This window comes from Colletotrichum truncatum, assembly GCF_014235925.2.
Source record: "Colletotrichum truncatum strain CMES1059 chromosome Unknown Contig_0009, whole genome shotgun sequence".
NCBI lineage: Eukaryota > Fungi > Ascomycota > Sordariomycetes > Glomerellales > Glomerellaceae > Colletotrichum > Colletotrichum truncatum.
The window spans coordinates 1,139,162-1,157,246 of NW_027222406.1; the positions used below are offsets into that span (position 1 = coordinate 1,139,162).

The 18,085-nt window shown below is 52.5% G+C and overlaps 7 protein-coding genes across 7 annotated transcripts; 4 read left to right on the forward strand and 3 right to left on the reverse strand.

Annotated features, from left to right (window-relative positions):
- Positions 1 to 612: 612 nt before the first annotated feature.
- Positions 613 to 876, reverse strand: CTRU02_212833 (uncharacterized protein; the record flags this gene model as incomplete). The annotated part of the gene is made up of 1 exon (XM_036721399.1): positions 613 to 876. One exon carries the CDS (start codon positions 874 to 876, stop codon positions 613 to 615), a length of 264 nt encoding a protein of 87 aa, XP_036586568.1.
- Positions 877 to 3,393: 2,517 nt separating this feature from the next.
- CTRU02_212834 (AAA family) lies at positions 3,394 to 8,386 on the forward strand (the record flags this gene model as incomplete). The annotated part of the gene is made up of 3 exons (XM_036721400.1): positions 3,394 to 6,315; positions 6,372 to 6,650; positions 6,704 to 8,386. The coding sequence occupies 3 exons, from the start codon at positions 3,394 to 3,396 to the stop codon at positions 8,384 to 8,386; spliced, it is 4,884 nt and encodes a 1,627-aa protein (XP_036586569.1).
- A 540-nt stretch (positions 8,387 to 8,926) lies between these two features.
- On the reverse strand, positions 8,927 to 10,050 carry CTRU02_212835 (short chain dehydrogenase; the record flags this gene model as incomplete). The annotated part of the gene is made up of 4 exons (XM_036721401.1): positions 8,927 to 9,238; positions 9,319 to 9,651; positions 9,716 to 9,906; positions 9,957 to 10,050. 4 exons carry the CDS (start codon positions 10,048 to 10,050, stop codon positions 8,927 to 8,929), a joined length of 930 nt encoding a protein of 309 aa, XP_036586570.1.
- A 454-nt stretch (positions 10,051 to 10,504) lies between these two features.
- CTRU02_212836 (dsba family oxidoreductase) lies at positions 10,505 to 11,406 on the forward strand (the record flags this gene model as incomplete). The annotated part of the gene is made up of 2 exons (XM_070205922.1): positions 10,505 to 10,538; positions 10,598 to 11,406. The coding sequence occupies 2 exons, from the start codon at positions 10,505 to 10,507 to the stop codon at positions 11,404 to 11,406; spliced, it is 843 nt and encodes a 280-aa protein (XP_070060315.1).
- A 130-nt stretch (positions 11,407 to 11,536) lies between these two features.
- CTRU02_212837 (swr1p complex component) lies at positions 11,537 to 12,602 on the reverse strand (the record flags this gene model as incomplete). Its single annotated transcript, XM_036721403.1, has 2 exons — positions 11,537 to 12,209; positions 12,271 to 12,602. 2 exons carry the CDS (start codon positions 12,600 to 12,602, stop codon positions 11,537 to 11,539), a joined length of 1,005 nt encoding a protein of 334 aa, XP_036586572.1.
- Positions 12,603 to 13,280: 678 nt separating this feature from the next.
- Positions 13,281 to 14,219, forward strand: CTRU02_212838 (uncharacterized protein; the record flags this gene model as incomplete). The annotated part of the gene is made up of 1 exon (XM_036721404.1): positions 13,281 to 14,219. One exon carries the CDS (start codon positions 13,281 to 13,283, stop codon positions 14,217 to 14,219), a length of 939 nt encoding a protein of 312 aa, XP_036586573.1.
- A 1,512-nt stretch (positions 14,220 to 15,731) lies between these two features.
- Positions 15,732 to 17,330, forward strand: CTRU02_212839 (uncharacterized protein; the record flags this gene model as incomplete). Its single annotated transcript, XM_036721405.1, has 1 exon — positions 15,732 to 17,330. One exon carries the CDS (start codon positions 15,732 to 15,734, stop codon positions 17,328 to 17,330), a length of 1,599 nt encoding a protein of 532 aa, XP_036586574.1.
- Between the last annotated feature and the right edge of the window lie 755 nt (positions 17,331 to 18,085).

Consider the following 18,085-nt stretch of genomic DNA (forward strand, 5'->3'; position numbering starts at 1 on the left):
GCGCGAACCGGTCTTCAACGGTTTTTTCTTGTTGCTTGGCGCAATCTTTTGACTCGTTTGCTTCGCCCTCGCCAAGGCTCGAGTAAGTCCTGGACCCCGTAATATTACGAATGCTGAGAGGGTTGAATGGGATGATTTAAGTGGAGCAGCGTTGGTACCGGGCGGGGAATGTGGTTTTATTCCCTCTGCTGTCTGTCCAATGTCTGGTCTTCTTTTTGCCTGACGATAACGGGCGCTCGTTGCTGGGGGGGAAAGGGCCTAGAATTTGCTCCTTGATATCCCCCAACGGTTCCCGCCTTGGCGCCGAGGGCTCGCTTGCGCTGTTTGCTCCGGGCCCCCGGTGCTGTATAGATTGTGCAGTCGACACTCTTGAAGAGAGGTCAACCGGAAGACGGTTTTTGCGGGCTCCCGCTTGGCGCTTCCTTTGGAAGCCGTTTGTGCCGTTGTGGAGCCCTGAGGTTTCGCCGCTTTCTTGGCGGGGCTGTTTGCCGGTCCGACTCGGCGGCGGCCATGGTCACGGCGGCGGGTTGGCTGCCGTGCATTTATGACGTTTTTACAATGGTGTTCCCCTGTTTTATGTCTCTTCTTGAGGGAAACACCGATGCAAACGATTTAATCGCGCTTAAAGATGGAGCGCGCCATGTCCGTGAAGGAGCGACCGCCAAAGAGGAACTGTGAGCTGTGACGTCCGCAGTGGGTGTAGACGTTCACCGTCTGGGAGTGGGAGTGGGAGTGCTTCCTCTTCGCGGGGCGCGGAGAGTCTTGAGAGACTGCTCTTCTGGTAGTGAAGGAGTCGGCCGAGATGGAGCTCGCGTCGGAGCCGGCGCGGCTGCTCTTGGGCCGAGGGATGTCGATGGGGGCAGTGAGGGAAGACATTTTGTTCAATGCTAGTTTAGGAACTGTGTTAGACAATTGTGTGGCTTCTGGTGTGTGTGTGTGTGTGTGTGTGTGTGTGTGTGTGTGTGTGTGTGCGTTTGCGTGAAGTCAAGACAAGATTCTGTATGAGAATACACGATGAATCGAAAATACTATAGACTCGTCCAGACCGCGGGGGAGCCGCGTCTCTTAAATGCTTCGAGAAATCCGGAGATGGTGGGTGCAACTGCACGGCTGCACGGCTGCGTGTTCTTGGCTTTTGCTGACGTTCGCTTGGTCGGCATGGATTGACGACGCCATTGGGTTCGGGGGTCTAAAAATGCTGTGCCCCGAGTGGCCGTTTGCCGACTTGGCCGGGTTGCCGGTCGATGGTGGACCCACTGAGGCCGGTCTGCTGGACACAATTGCTCCATCGATGCGACCGAGCGCGAACCGCGAGTGGGGATGGCCTCGTAAGGCAACTGCTAGAGGCAGACTAGAATAACCTTCTCTCGCATAAATGTTCCGCAACCGTACTCAGTTAATGGCTGCAAATACGTGAGGATCTGCAGAGGGTGGCATGACTGGGCTGATCGTTCCGTGACGGCCTCAAAATTAGTGCCAGCCCTTTGCTGAGGGCGTTCTGGAAGAGGACAAGGGATTGAGCCTAAGCGATGCTGCTGTTTTGAGGCCCGTCGATGACAGCCTGATGAGGAAATTCCAGGGCACTCAGTATCAGTCTCCTAAATCGTAAACGAGCCCGCGAGTCTCGTTGGTCGAAACGCGAGCCCCGAAGTGAGATACCAATAGTGTGCAAGGCTTATCTGGTTTCATCCCGTGACTACTGCAGGACTGTTCGTATTGACGAATGACACGGTTCATCGGCACGGCAGCGTCGTCAGCTGTGTTGGTTTAGTCACATCCGTCCCGCATGTTCGGACGACGCCGAAGGCTTAGCGTGGTTTGAGGCTCTCGGCGCCGTTGCACGTGACGGTTCGGTTAAATTGCTGCCTGCTACTTCGGGCGCACCGAAGATGGTCAGGCCCTAAGGCATTTAACCCACTGCTGCAAGGAGTGCGTGCCTTAGCCAGGGGGGGCCACAGGTCACCAGCCACGTTCCCTGGCCACGTTCCTAACCTTGGCGCACCAGGAACCTTAAGCTCGCGGGTTACCCCAGACTTGGGTCTGTAGGGCTGAACGAAGGGGTCGAGGTTGGGGGTATTTGCTCTTGAGCTATTATGGCGACGATGCGCTGACGAGATTGAGGAATTTTCTGTCTGAATGCACCCAAAAAACTTGGCTGTCTGGTTGAGAGTCTTCGACCAGACGCACCATTGAGTCTCCAAAATGATTCTAGTCCTTGGGGAGCTGACAACCGCACAACCTCTAAATACAACCAAACTGAGGCCCCTACAACATCGGAAATCGAGAAATGACATCATTGCCGTTGATCATGCAATGTTTCACGCATATTTGCGCCGCAGTTCTCGGCCTTGCAAAGTTGGTATGAAGCGGCGTCGGCCAGCCTTGGGCCTCCATGGGCAGATAAGATTCAATCCGCTACAGTTGCACTTCGTCTGCGCAATCCCAGTTGCTTCTTCTTTTCGAGCTGTACCGTGGATGCGATGCCACACTTGGTGGTGGACACTCGTCGCCCACTTACCCGGGCCCGACTTTTTTAACCTCGTGCGCCGATGAGCACCGTCAATCCTTGCAAGGTGATTGACATGCTTCGGGCTTTTTGAATAGTTCGAGACGAAAATTCGGCTGACAGGACTTTGGCGATGCATCAGATTTTGCACGTGGTATTTCAGCCATGATTATTGAACAGTAAAAACCTCCAGGTCCGAAGGTGCAGCATCGTTGAATTTGAGGTCGCCCAACTCTTCGTTGAATTGCAAAATGGATGGGGTCCAGCCAATAGCAACAGCCGGAAGTGGAAACCTCATTGCCTGGTTCGACTAGCGCTCGGGCCATTTGTGGCTGGTGGGCTCTGCACGTGAGACCCACCTTACTGACTCCCGTCTTCCCTCGCCCAAGTGAACGCCTGGCGCGCAAGTCGTGGAACGCGCGATGGTGATTTTTCAGCGAATCCGAACATATCACCAGTCCGCCGTCTAGTCATCTCCACGCCGCGTAAAGATCGCCAGCGACACAAATCGCAGACGTCAAGGCCAGCTTGACTTTTCGCGTTTGCATCCTCGCAACCCCAATGGCGGCCGCCTGCACTACCACCTGACGTCCGCTTCCCATTGTTCACTGCTTTCTCCCTAAGCGCTAAGACAGGTACGACTTCTTTGCATTCATACACCACTCCCCCAAAAATCCTTAATGCAAGCTACTCTTATTACTTCTTTTTTGGATCTTCAGCTTTATTTTTGATGCTATCTTGAGTGCATATGGATGCTGACGGCGCGCTATTAGACTTGTCCGCGTTACAAGGCAGCAATAGCTCCTCGCCCCCCAGCGTGTACAACAATCAAAAACGCGATAGCCCAGACTACCCGCACCCGACTTTGATCACCCACCAACATCACAATGCCGTCCAAACGCAAGCGCGAAATCGAGGATTTCGATCCTAACAAGTCGGACTCGGATGACGAAAACTTCGAGCCTGGCGCCGACCAACCTGCCCCTCGAATCAAGAAGCGATCGCGTGGCTCCAAGTCTCAAAGAAGCTCCGGCGGTCGAAAACGCACCAACCGGTATCGAGGATCCGACATCGATGATGACGATGAAGACGTCTCCGATAGCATGGAAGAGGGTTCTTTCGTCTCAGATGAAGAGGAAGAAGACGAGGACGCCCCCGTCAACGCCGCTGGCCGACGCGCCAGGAAGGCCGCGGTGAAGCATCAAAACTACAAGGAAAGCGAAAGTGACGAAGAGTCTGAAGAGGCTGAACTATCTGAAGACGAACTTTCCGAGGGTCTCGAGAAGCCCAAGAAGAAGAAAGAGTCTCTGTTGATTAAGCTAAAGGTACCAAAGAATGCCGCGTCTGCCACTGCCGCCGCCGCGCCGATCACCAGGAGATCGACTCGTGCTCGGACAGCTGAGGTAGAGGAAGAGCATGTCGAGTTGTCCAACTCGGGCAAGCATGCACGGCCGGCATCTCGATCTTCCAAGAGTCGAAGCCCGGAGGCGTTCGCCCGCACTCGTTCTTCTCGCTCAGTTAAGGGACTGAAGGCGGCGGCGCCCGAGACGATTGAGGAAGCTACCCAGGAGAGCAGCTTCCGTCGCGATGAGGATGCTGACGCCGATGAGTTGGCCGGCGACGCAGCGGAAGCTCCTGTAGAAGCTCCTGTGGAGACAAAGGACACAGTAATGGAGGACGCCATCAAAGAATCAACCGAGGTAGACGCAGATGCCGCGGCCGAGGATGATGACGAAGAGGACGAGGGCCCAATTACACGACGGACTCGCGCTAAAAGAGGAAGTGCTTCTGAACCTGGCGCTGCAGAACCTGAAGAGGAGCCCAAAGAAGAGGGCGAAGGCGACATGCCGACACGGCGCCTGACTCGCAGAGGGCTTCGAAAGTCGAAATCCGTCCAGGAGCCGAGCAGCGATTTTGAACCTGGCGAAGAGTCCGCAGAAGAAGGACAAATGTCAGACGCGTCTAAAAAGGATGCGGGTGACCCTGATGACGGAGATTTTGACAGCCCGGCACCGCGCGGTAGGGCCGCCAAAGCCAAGGGCAGATCCACCAGGAGCTCGCGGCGTGGGGCCGAATCCGGCGACGAAGTCGAGCTAGACCATGACGAGCTGGCCGAAGAGCTCCACGAGCTTCGACAGGATTCACGTTCACGTCGCACGCGGCGACCGTCACCTGCAATCATGTACCAGGAAACTGTGTCGAAGCGACGCAGAGCTGCAGCCAAGCCAATGAACTACTTCATGCCGCCTCTTTCCGCCGTCAACATCGAGGAAGACGACGCAGAAGATCCGGCTCCAACCCCTGCACGGCGCCGCGGTGGCCGTGGAGGCGCCAGCCAGGCATGGGACCGTGCTCTCAACACTACTTTCGGTCCTTTCGGAGGCGGCGGCGGCGCCGGGTCGCTGCTTGCTGGACCCTGGGGCACCGGTGCGGCTGGGGGCGTCGACTCCGACAGCAGTGACGATGAAATGGGCGGAAGATCCGCCGCGGCTGGTAATGTGGGTATGACACCCACGTCTGCCGCTGCCCCTGCCGGGCTGCTCCCAGGCCTTGCGCAGCCCCTAGGCGGCGACGTAGCCGGCGTGGGCGCAACACCAAATGTCGGCAAGGTCAAAAACACCAAGGCCCTCGCGGATGCCGACCCGCTCGGTGTCGACCTCAATGTGGACTTCACTCAAGTTGGTGGTCTTCAAGGCCACATTGACCAGTTGAAAGAAATGGTCCAGCTCCCACTTCTCTACCCCGAGCTGTTCCAAAAGTTTCATGTCACTCCGCCACGCGGTGTTCTATTCCATGGTCCGCCCGGTACTGGTAAAACTCTTCTTGCCCGAGCCCTCGCCAACTCTGTCGGTATTGGAGGCCGCAAAATCACCTTTTACATGCGGAAGGGTGCCGACGCTTTGAGCAAGTGGGTTGGTGAAGCAGAGAAGCAGCTGCGGCTCCTCTTCGAGGAAGCCAGGAGGACACAACCTAGTATTATCTTCTTTGATGAAATCGACGGTCTGGCTCCGGTGCGCTCTAGTAAGCAGGAGCAGATCCATGCGTCCATCGTATCGACATTGTTGGCGTTAATGGATGGTATGGATGGTCGTGGTCAGGTTATTGTTATTGGTGCCACCAATCGTCCCGACAACATTGACCCTGCTCTAAGAAGACCTGGTCGTTTCGATCGAGAGTTCTACTTCCCCCTTCCCGACGTGCAAGGCCGTCGTTCCATCCTCGAGATCCATACCAAGGACTGGGGTCTCTCGGAGCCTTTCAAGCAACAACTTGCAGAGAACACCAAGGGTTATGGCGGTGCTGACCTCCGAGCACTTTGCACAGAGGCAGCCCTTAACGCCATTCAGAGAACCTATCCGCAAATCTACTCTTCCAAGGACAAACTCATCGTGAACGCGGATAACATTAGCATTCACGCCACCGACTTCATGATTTCCATCAAGAAGATGATTCCCTCGTCAGAGAGATCTGCTGGCACTGGTGCTGCCCCTCTGCCCAAGGGTATCGAGCCACTCCTGCGTGATCAGTTTGACTCGATCAAGCGAGCGCTTGATGAGGTGCTTCCACGCAAGAAGAAGCTTACTGCACTCGAGGAGGCCATGTATGAACAATTCGACGACGAGGACCATGGTTTCGGACGGGAGGCTCTACACCAAGAGTTTGAGCGGTCTCGAATTTTCCGCCCGCGTTTCCTGATTCATGGTTTCACTGGTATGGGTCAAAGCTACCTTTCATCCGCTCTTCTGCATTACTTCGAGGGTGTTCAAGTGCAAAATTTTGGTCTTCCGAATTTGCTTGCCGACGGACGCGTAAGTCATTATTTCAACACCTCCCCCCCTCATTGATACTAACTCCTTCTTCGTAGCCAATGGAACAGGTCATTGTAGGACTTTTCACAGAGGTAAAGAGACACAAACCCAGCGTCATCTACATCCCCGGCATTGAGTCATGGTACGCGTCTATGAAGGATACCTTGCCATTCATCACTTTCAAGGCCATGTTGAAATCAATCCCGCCTACGGATCCTATCCTTGTGCTCGCCACTTCAGAGTATGAGGCTGGTGAAGACCTCTCTCCGGATCTTGTGCGAGAAATATTTGCATACTCTCGCAAGAACCGGTTACAGATCCAGCGGCCTAAGCATGTAAGTAAATCAGTCATTTTGTTCAAAGGTTGCATTGCTAACAAAGAAAAAAGTCAAACCGGCGAGAATACTTCTCATCAATTGTGGAACACATTCGCAAGAGCCCTGCCGAATTCCCTGATCCCGCCAACAGGAAGAAGAGGGTTTTGGAGCAGCTCCCGGTTGCTCCGCCCCCACCGCCAAAAGTACCCTCCAAGGAGGAGGTCAAGGCCATGCAGAAGCGCGATCACCAACTCCTCAACATCTTGAAAGTACAGCTGCAGCCAATCATGGACCAGATCAACAGAAAGTACAAGAAGTTCAGACAGCCCGTCATTCCTCCCAGCCAGCTCGACTACCTCTTTGCTGAAAATCAACCCAATTACGTGCGCCCCGATCTCGAGGGCATTGAGCCTCGTCCCTTCGAGATTGTCAAGGACAAGTACGGAGACGACGTTCTTCGCGAGACGGCTACCGGCAAGACATTCTACAACTTGGAGACTACAACCATTGAAGAGCGTCTTTCGAACGGCTTCTACTGCCGGCCCAAGGACTTCCTTCGAGACATCAAGTCTCTCGCCAAGGATTCCAAGAACATCGGTGATAAGGAGCGAACACTCAAGGCGAACGAGCTCGTTAGCAATGTTGAGGTCGATGTCGCCACCATCGAAGGCAACACAAGCACGGTCGACTGGGAAGCCCTGCATCAGAGGCAGGTACAGCGAGCCAGGGCTGCAGCTGAGAAGGAGAGAAAGAGGAGGGCTATGCAGTCTATTGTCGACCGTGTGCACACCGACATTGCCGGAGGCAATGACAGCGACTCGCAGGGACCCGTCACTCTTGGCGAACGTATTCCTGGATCTGCCCACGCCATGGCCCGCTTCCAGGTCATGAGCCCGGGACCCAACGGCAGTCCCGCGCCTCAGCAAAGCAACGGGACGTCCAACCCGTCTCGCCAGAGCGACGTACACATGAGTGGCGTCGACGACGATACCACTCAGGATAGCTCTATGCAGCCTCCTCAGTGGCCGGGTCAGGCCAACCATACAACCGCTGGGACAACTGGAGCAACTCAGATGTCTCAGAGGTCTTTAATTACCACGGTACCTCCTGGCATGTCGCCTTCTGAGTTGGCAAATGATGCCTCGACCACCAAGACTTCAGACCCATCGCAGCGGTCGACGGAGAAATGGAGCACGCAGGCCACAAACGGGTTCCACACGGAACAATACAGCGACGGAGACACCTCCCAGCTGCAAGACACCCAGATTCCTGCCGGAATGGGTCCTGTTAGCCAAGCTACCTCGAGCGACGAAGCCTGGCCGCACTCTCAGGCTCAGGGCATGGCACGAGGCATTATCGGGCCCTCGATGGGTGGTCCCGGCAGCCAGAACTCATCGCCCAACAAGTCGAGAAGCTCGGGAGATTCCAAGTCACATGCTCCGACGCTGACTAACATTCTGAACGACTCGGTCAGCGAAGACATCAGAAACTCGGGCTCATCGTCGTCGCAGCAGCAGCCCGTCATTCACGAGGGGCAAGTCGAGAACTTCCTCGACGAACTGACGGAGCGGACTTCGGGCTGCACTATTGAGCAGCTCGAGCAAATCAACCGCGAGCTAATGGACGAGATCTGGAGGACGAGGCACGAGTGGAACCGCATGAAGGTTGTCGGTGATCTCACGAAGGTGTTTAACGAAACCATCAGCGACATCGAGGACATTCAGGGCCTCTTCCAGCTGAGCCAGGAGTCATGAGAGCAAGAGGTGGTGGTGTTACAATGACTTGTAAAAATAGTACTTTTTTTTTCCCTAGGATTTTCAAAAACAAAAACAAAATCGTTTTGTTCGACATTGGCGGGGAAGAAGGCCTCGGGCGAGGGACGGGTGGGTAGGGATGAATATGGGTACCGGTCTTACTTAGTTTGCGAGCGATAGGACGACCTCGGTTTTTTTTTTTTTTTCTTTTCTTACTGTTCTTCTTTTTCTTTGATAAGATACATTTATATCGAGAAGCACCGCATCCTGCTTGCGTAGCGCGGCAGGCAATAGACAAGAATTGCACAAGATTGTTTGGATCTGAGACTGGTCTGTTTTTTCTGATGTGCGAGAGTTTTATGGCTAGATATTTGAGGCATGCTGCGTCCTTTTACGGCGAAGCACTGTCGTGTTTTGTCTTGAACACCAAGTTTAGTTGGTAAGAAGTGATGGAACATGACCTAATTTCAACATTGTTGGATTCCCCGAGAATTTCATCGTAAAGCTACATTGATTTAAATTTGACCCCTACATATCGCATCATATCTTGGCCTTTGCACTGTTATAACGTTTCCCCTCGTCGTCCTGTTCCTTGACGGTTAAGTTCGGCAGCTCGGCGGGCATGATCCTTCGCGGATTCGAGCCCGGCACGAGAGCGTACTTTGAAAAGTCCGTCACGCCGGCGTGTTCCCGTAGGAAGTCTTCATCCAACACGAGCTCGCCGTTTACTGCGCTGGCCGGGGCGCGCACGATTGCAAGCACAGCGTCAGAGAAGATTGTGGGCTTTCGTAAGTCCTTTGCCTCATCTGGGTTTGCGGCTTGGAATTTCTGTGTTGCGGCGGATTCAATGGCCTGGGGATCGACATCATGTTTAGCTTGATACTCGATTTTTTTTTTTTTTAAAAAAAACATCTTTCAAGAGTAACGCTTACCACTGCTGGCCAGATACTGGTAATGGCCATCTCAGATAAGCCCTGCCGGTCAAAATCCATGGCTAGACCTTTGGTGAGGACGCTCATGCCGACTTTCCCCATCGCGTACGCCGTCTTGCCGCGGAAGAAGCGGCTGTAGATTGGCGGACTGACGACCACAATGCGGCCCTTACCTCCCCGCTTGAGGTGCGGGAGCGAGGCGTGGAGGGTTAAATACAGACCTTCCGGGTTGACGCGCTGCATGAGCTGAAATCGTTTGGGGGGCGTGTCCTCGATTGAAGCCCACCAGATTGCGCCCGAGTTATAGACGAGAACATCAAGGCGAGAATATTTCTGTGCCGGTGTTAATCAGGATACGTCAAGGTGAAGCGTGGTTCGTTAAGGGAGGGCATCATACCTTGATTGTTTGTTCCACTAGCCGGGCGACGCTATCCGGATCCCGAACGTCTACGGCGATCGGGGTTGCGTCGCCTCCGGCATCCTGGATCTCGCGGGCTACTGTGCTGATGGTTGATTGTTGCGAGTTGGGGTCTGGCGGGAAAGGTGTGGTTTTGGAAGCGTCACTTGTTGACTTTGCGGCCACAACGACTAGCAAATGTTAGCTGCCGCCGAATCATGGAGTGTCGGGCGAGCCGTACCGGCATAACCGTTCTTTGCAAAGTCTATGGCGATTTGACGGCCAATGCCTCTTGATGCGCCCACCACCAGAGCGACTTGCTTGGTTGCGCCCATTGTTGTTGATTCAGAGATTAGGTGTACTGAGGTAGATGATCTATCCAACTGAACTTGAGTGAAAGAGTAATGTAAGCGGAAATGGCGAATTGATCTTATGCTAACGAAGATAATATACTCGAGGATCAAGTTTCACGTGAAGTTGACGCCAGAATTGTTGATTATGTCGTCGGAATCCGGCAGTGGTGCGTATTAGTGATCAGGGGTCTTTGTAGGTGGAAGCTCCCCCAAAGCAAAGCTACCCCAGATACTCCGTACTTCACAAGAGTTGCCGAGGTACCCCACATCCCCAGCTCAACTTCATCTCCTACACATCATTCTGCCATTTTGGGAATAACATTCAGACCGATTTCGACATCGAGATAGGCAGTAACATCATTCAATCGAACTCACAGCAGAAATATTTATTTGGATCAAGGTTTTGAAGCACCTGACAGCAATACTTACCGTTAAGATGGGCGGCAAAGTAGATGTTTACATAGATGTTGGTCAGTAACGGTCCACAAGAACCTGTCCATTAAACTGGTATGCTGACGTATCGTGAAAGCATCTCTTTACAGCTATGTCACGTTTTATTATTTGCTCCAGAATGAGGACGTACTCGCAGCGCATGGCGTGCAGATAGAGTCCGTATCCTTTCCCTTCCCCAAGAACCCCAACTTACAAACCGTCGTCTATGCAGCATCCATCCCGTTCTTCTTGGCGCCATTAATGCAGCTTCTGGTAAGTAACCCGGACCACCTGAGCCCGCTTCCATTCACACTTTCTACAGGAAATAAGCCGCCATGGACACTCCCAGCAAAGGCAAATTATGGTACATATGACGCCCAACGCTCCTGTGCCCGCGTTGGCAAGCCTAATATCACTCCGCCTGCCAACTTCATGGAACGCAGCATGACGGTGTTGCCCCTTCGTGCCCTACACTATATCAAGAAGAACTATCCCTTCTCTACTTATCAAACCACCTGGCACTGGGTCCTTCACTGCTTCTGGGAACCGCCACACCGCAACATCACCAAGCCCGATGTCCTAGTCAAGGTGCTGGCTGATGCGCCTCAGCAATACCCGGCGCCCCAAGGAGCCGTGGCAAAGCTGTTCAGCGAGGCCGACGTGAAGAAGATAATGGAGGGAGCCACATCGCAGGATATCAAGGATGCTTTGAAGTCGAAGACTCAGGAAGCGATTGATAGAGGCGCGTTTGGAGCGCCGTGGTTGTGGGCTGTGAATGACCAGGGGGCGGCAGAGCCCTTCTTCGGGAGTGACAGGTTTCATTTCCTGTACGATTTCTTGGGCGTCCCATACCAGGACATTGCTATTCTTGCACCTGGGACCTCGAAGAAGGACGCGAAACTGTAGCGCTGGGTTGGGTTACTTATGACTGTATCATGTGAACGAGGGGTATCTATTGTTTTGTCCATATATAACGCCGAACCAGACCTATGCCTAACCATCCTCCAAATACGTGACCGAGGCAAAACCAAATAACTCATACACGGCCTGCGATCCTCGCACGCCGGGCTTCCTCCTCCCTCTTCGCCTCGCTTCGTGCCAGGAAGTCCTGCCTCTCGGCGTACGACTCCTTGGACCTGCCAGCCAGCTCGAGCTCGTCTTTTAGGCCCTCCTTGTCGACGTAACCCGCCCAGTCCATCTTGCTCTTTTCCACCGTGTTGAGCTTCTTGGCCTGTGCCTCCTTCTCCCGTGCCTTGATCCGTACCGTCATACCTAGGTTCAAATCGGACCGCTGGCCAACGATCTCGATAACAGGTTCGAATGCCGATCGGAACGCCTTCTTCAATAACCGTTTTGGTTCCTCTGGCTCTTTCTCGGCGGCTTCCTTATCTGCATCATTCCCGAGGGAGGCGAGGTAGAGCTTGGCCTCAGCCGAGTCGCGCGCCACAAGCTTTTCTTCCGTTTGGACTTTGCCGGCGAAGTTGTAGGTTCGTTTAATGCGGATCATACCAGAGGAGTCTGCGCCCTGGGTGTCGGTCGGCTTTTCTGAGCCGGTCGCGTCATTCGGCTTCGTAGAGTCGGGTTCTTCGGGCCCCTTGTCTTCGCTGGGCTGTGGTGTGGTCGTCTGGCCTGTGAGCATCTGGGCCCAGATCGCGTCGACGTCGACTGTTACCGGCCCAGACGCAGCTGCAATCTTTCGCTCTACTTTTCTGTGACTGTGTATCAGTATTTTAGACCTTGCAAACTCGTTTGAACCGCGCGTCTACTGACTCTGCTGCGCGCATGCTTCGCGTCTTAACCAACCCTCCTTCACCTCCATCGTCCTCATCGCCTGCAGCGCCATCAGCGTCTTTTGCCTTCTTCCGCTTCTTCTTTGCCTTTTTGATCAACGCCTCGTCGCCCGAATTCTCAAAGCCGGCATCGTCTGCTTCTTCGCCGCCCGCATCGCGTTTGCGCTTTGGTGCTGTCGCAGCGTTTTCGTCGTCGCCTTCGGAGTCGTCTCCATCGGAATCACCGCCCTCTGCGACAGCGTCCTCTGGGGCAAAGTCTGAATCCTGGGAGGATTCGTACTCCTCGTCATCTAGTGTTGGATCAGGTGGCATTTTGACCGTCTAATTGGTGTGAGATAGGTGAATTGTGGAATTGGTAGAATTGAAGGCAAGGCCAAAATATTTGGTCGGCTGCTATCGGCGTATGATTGACCGAGATTCGGTCAGTGTCGGTCTATAGCCAATCAAAGCCGGAATTCCGTTCCTAAAGCTCCGCTCCTAAAGATCACTCCTCGTCCCACCAGCACTTACACCATCATCCGCGGAACCTGTACAAATGACTTGGTTCCGCAAATCAGAAAGCCATGATTTCATGTTGTTGTGTGGGGCTTGGCAAAATACCCATCGAGTTTCTATTTAGCCGGCGCCACTAATCTAGCTGCATACACTCTCCAAGCTTGATGGTGGGTAACAGATATAAGCCTTTCCGACGACATCTCTCTTTAACAGGGCCGCTTTCACGCCCTTTCAAGTGCCAGCACTTGCAATTAGTCAACCCGGCATTCCGACATACCGTCATGAATTCTCTGGGTCTGCAAAAATACCCAATGAAACGTAGCCTGAATGATTTGCCCATGCATTCCCCGCATTCACTCGCAGGTGACCATTCCGAGAGGTCGACCCAGCTGTCAAACTCCTCAGTGGGGATCTGAGTATATATTAACCCCAACTACTTCCAGGTTGACGATGCCTGAGAAAAGCTAATATCCATCTTCCGTTGTCATATTAATAATGTCGTCCGTCGCTGAACCCCTCACCGAAGCTCAGAAAGAGCATTTCAAAGCCAAAGGCTGGCTGAAGCTGAGCAACTGTTTCACGAAAGACCAGGCGGAATGGGTGACAAAAGACGTCTGGACGCGGTTGGGTATGGACCCAAACGACAAATCAACCTGGAAGCATCGGACAAACATGCCCCACCACCGTACCTTTGACTGTTCGGAATTCGCACCCAAGGCCTGGGCCGCCATCTGTGAGGTCTGCGGCGGAGAGGACCGGATCGCGCCCGAGTCGAAGGAATGGCGAGACTCTTTGATTGTAAATCTCGGCAGCCCAGAGTTCGAAGGCCAAGACTACTCGCCCAAAGATCTCGATAACTGGCATGTTGACGGTGACTTCTTTGTTCATTACCTCGACTCAGGGGAGCAGGGACTGCTCGTGATACCCTTGTTCACGGATATCGTCCCTGGCGGCGGCGGAACGGTCATCTGTCCCGAGGCGATTCCGAAAGTGGCTAAGCATCTCCACGACCACCCGGACGGCGTCTCTCCCCGGATGGTTCCCAGAGGAGACCCTGATTTCTCTGCAGAGCGCAACCTCGACTGGTTCAACTCGCTCGCGGGAAGCTGCAACGAGTTCGTCGAAGCACATGGAGAGGTTGGCGATGTGTATCTGCTTCATCCACTGATGCTGCACAGCGCCTCGCGCAACCAGCTCCGGAAGCTCCGTATCATTACGAACCCACCCGTCTTTCTCAGAGAGCCTCACCGCTTTCACAGGCCGGATAAGTCAGAGTACAGCTTGGTGGAACAGACAACGCTGAGGGCCCTAGGGGCGGAGTCCCTGCCTGAATGGGGGATCACGGCCCCTAGGGAGCAGGTCATTCCGGAGAGACTTAAGATCCAGGAAAGAATGAAACAGGAGGAGCTGAAGCGACTTGCGGCTACTGCATAAATGGAATATAGATTACGGTCACATGGGTGGTGATATTATCTTGTTGAATGAGGAGGCAGTTCCACTAATTAGAAGGCCATCATGTTCTTTCTCATCGGCCTTATTGCTAAAGATCATTTGCCATGCGTCGTAATGCATCGTCTGACAGGATTACACCTGGTGTGTTTGCTGAATCATTCAACGAAGTACAAGATATACAACAATAAATTTACTTTCTGAAACTACATAAACAAACTATCGTTCGCTAAACATTATACTCGTGAAACCTTCCTGAAGACATACTCTTTACTCTAGCTCAACAGGCCTATTAGAAGACTCCTTAGAGTCAGGCCACTCTCTTTGGTTGGGTAACTCCCTGACGTGAACTGGAGATGAGCCATAAATCTCTACCAGGGATCGACCAAGGGCCCTGAAAGCGTTAGGCTGAGACAATGGAAAGGCACGCGTGTTATTTTGGCCTTCGGAGACGCATCTGTCAATGGCAGCGCGCGAGCGTCTGCTGATGGACCGATTCCCAGAGGCCAGAAGGCCATCATGCGATGTGAGTTTGAGCGGCGATGCTCCTCGTACAGTACCAATGCTAATGCTTTTGAGAATAATCGGGTTTCCGACAAAGTCGCTTTCGGTCACTATAAGATCGCCGACAAGTCGGCTCTGGTCTTGTTCAACAAACGAAAGCGGACCTGGCATCGCAGAAGCTACCAAGCCAATGCGCATGCCGAACGATCTATGTTTTCCCTGATTATATGGTGTCTGGGATAAGGTGACGCCAACTACTTGAGATGAGTTAACCCAAACATCTTGCGAAGACCGAATATCACGTTCCGCTGGGAAAAGTCTGTCCTGTTAGACTCTGTAAAATACAACTTAAAATAAGCCCAGACTCTGAACTCAGAGATTGATGTTAGTCGCTCACATGTCTTGGCCAGATCCTGAGCCATGCGACGCTTTTCACCACCTCTACCTAGGGTATTAACATGGGATATGACTACAAGTTTTGAATTTGGTTACAGAAAAAAAAAACGATATTTGAACCCGTTTGCATGTGTGTGGTTATTCCCAGATACACATGAAACTATATATCGAGACATGAAATAACACAACACAACATTGGCCCAGCAGTTCCAAAATGATCATCTACGTCCCGTTCACCTTAGATCAAAGGCAGAATGAATAAAATATACAGTTTTTATCCAATGGCATAACACAAATAATGAGCTGGATCACAGTCAGGGGTTGTAGTACTGAGCGGCAACCAACGCACTGTGATTGGCTCCAAGCACCAACAACTAGGTTCGCACCGAGAACCAACAAGATAACTACAAACAACCCCTCTCTAGTCCTGAAAGTTGGTCAGTTGGACTTTATTTCCCTTCTGCAAATGTCGGTGGCGTCCAACAGGAAAATTCCGCGAGCCATCGGAGAAGAATTTCCCAGCTAGCATCGAGCTTGTGCGATACCCGGCACGCCCGCATCGCTGTTCACTTGGACTAGTGGCACACCATCACAAGTATGGCTTCGTTCCCTTGGAGCTCTATGGATTTTTCCTTCTGGGGAGAGCGGAGCGTACCGCTAGGCTTGGGCATCACCAGCACTCTAAGTCTCATCCTTGTTATTTTCCTCGGATGGACTGTTGACAGTACTTGGTATGAATCCTCTCTAGCGGGTTCTTCGTCCACAAGCTCTGGGATCTCGTCAAGTACTCGGTTTTTTGAGCTTACCCTGGGCTTCGTCACTGCTGGTGCCTCGAAGCGTGCCATCGTTGAGTTCGTCATACGTCTTATCGCACTTATCCTAGGCTTTCTCCACGTCTCAGTAATTGTAGTTCTCACCCAAAATGACACCATCTCAGACTTGCTTGACAACGCAGTGGCGGTGTCATGTCGTTCCAAAGAATCTTTCAGTTCTAGTGTCTCAAAACCTCGGCAACTCATGCGGTCGCGTTCGGTCCCATCGATTCTCACTCTCTCCTGCCTTGGGATCTTTTCAACAGCGCTTTGGGCTGGCGCGATGACGCCCACGAGTGGCACTATTGCTACGCAGAACATCATAAATGTACCTTCATTCTCAAATACGACATACATAAAGGAATATCCAATCGAATCGAAATCTGGTCCCTCGGTCACGACCAAGGATGGTACCTTTTCCTACTCTGTCGGCACGAAGTATTTGAGCCAGTTGATAGCATCTGCGTCATCTGCAACAACAATAGACGGAACCCTGCAGAGACAACCAAAACCTGACAACACTCGGTTTTCCTATGAAGGGAGATCATATGGTGTTGGATCCTCCGTCGGCATCCAAAATGGCTTCAAGCACGAGTCGTCGGCTCGGGTGTATCACTTCCAAGAAGTCGGGTACTTTTCTCAGGTTGATTGCCGTTACAATGAAAGTATGGATTTTCACATTGCGAAAGAAAACCCTTACAGAACCTTTGCTGCCACTGGCTCCCTGCCCGACAGTGTCGGAAGTATTCAGTGGTCCGAGTACATTGGCATAACGTCGAGCTCGATCCTAGCAATCGGTGTCGCGAAGAGCCCAGAATCCCGTCGTCGATACATTTCCATTGCTGCGGGAGATAATTACAAAGCCCTCAACACCACGCAGTGCACGGTAGACTTTCTGCCTACACTTTTCCAACTCTCGGTCGACGTCAAGGACAGGAGCATCGCGGTTGTCCCGTTGAAAGGCATTGAGGCTAAGGACCTCGACCCGCAACGAACTTTGACACGAACGGCGGTCAGACAGTTTGACCTGATTTCAAACAGCTTAACCAATTATTACGACTCTGTACTTGGGAATGCGTTTCTCTCGAGTATAGCGGCGTGGAATACGTCTTTCAATGAACAAGGACTAGCTTCGGAAGCCGATGCAACCCTTCATGGCTTACAAAACTCTATTACTGCTATGATGGACTCCATATTGGTGGCCTACGGGGCGGCGCAGCTAGTGGTGGGCAACTTTTCTCAACCTACCACGGCAGAAGTTGTGGTCGATGTATTCGTGCTTGGGAACCAGGCGTATATTGGCGCGGTCGCACTTTTGAATGCGATTATCATCTTGGCGTTCTCTTTCAGAGCTGCACCAAAAACTTGCAGACAGATGAGTTGAGTGGCATACCCCAGATTGTTTCTTGCTCGTTGTGTATAGTCATAGTCCTTAGGTATAAATAATTAGGAAACTGGTGTTAATTTTCTGCCTTCAACTGTCCAACTGAAAAGGGTGTGTTTGATGTTCATGGAAAGTGTATGAGCAGCAACAAGCACTTGGACCTGAAGTCCTGTCAATGCCAATTAGTCACCCGGGCGGTTGTTCTTCGAAGAGGACACAATTATGGTACGCGGGACACAAAAGAACTGTGAGATTCGGATCATCTTTGCACTTTGTACTTATGGTTCGCGAGAGGTATGATGTCGGAGGATGAGCGCGGATTTGCGGTATCGAGATGAAGTGTCTCGACAGTTCAGGGATCTGTGCTCAGGTGCTGCAGAAACATGTGGATCAGGGTGTCCTTCATTGAAGTCCACAGCAACCATCTCCCCCTTTGACAAGGTGCGAGGAACATTAAAAAAAAAAAAAAACCCAATCTACTGACGAAGCTACCCAAGTGTAATTAAATGCGACACGCTCCCTGTTTATTGCTCTTTCAAGCGGTAAAAAGGCAATTGACAAAGTTCAGAGCGATGCAAAGAGAGGAAGTCAAAAAGATGTAAAGATCACGTAGCGCTATGGCCCGATCCATACCTAGCGCAACGCTAACTTTCGCTTAAGCGAGGACCCTTGCCCAACGGCTCCTGCCTGACATCACCCCATCATCTGGTGCTCCAGTCGCTCTGTTTAGATCGTGGATTCCCATTGTTCTTTCC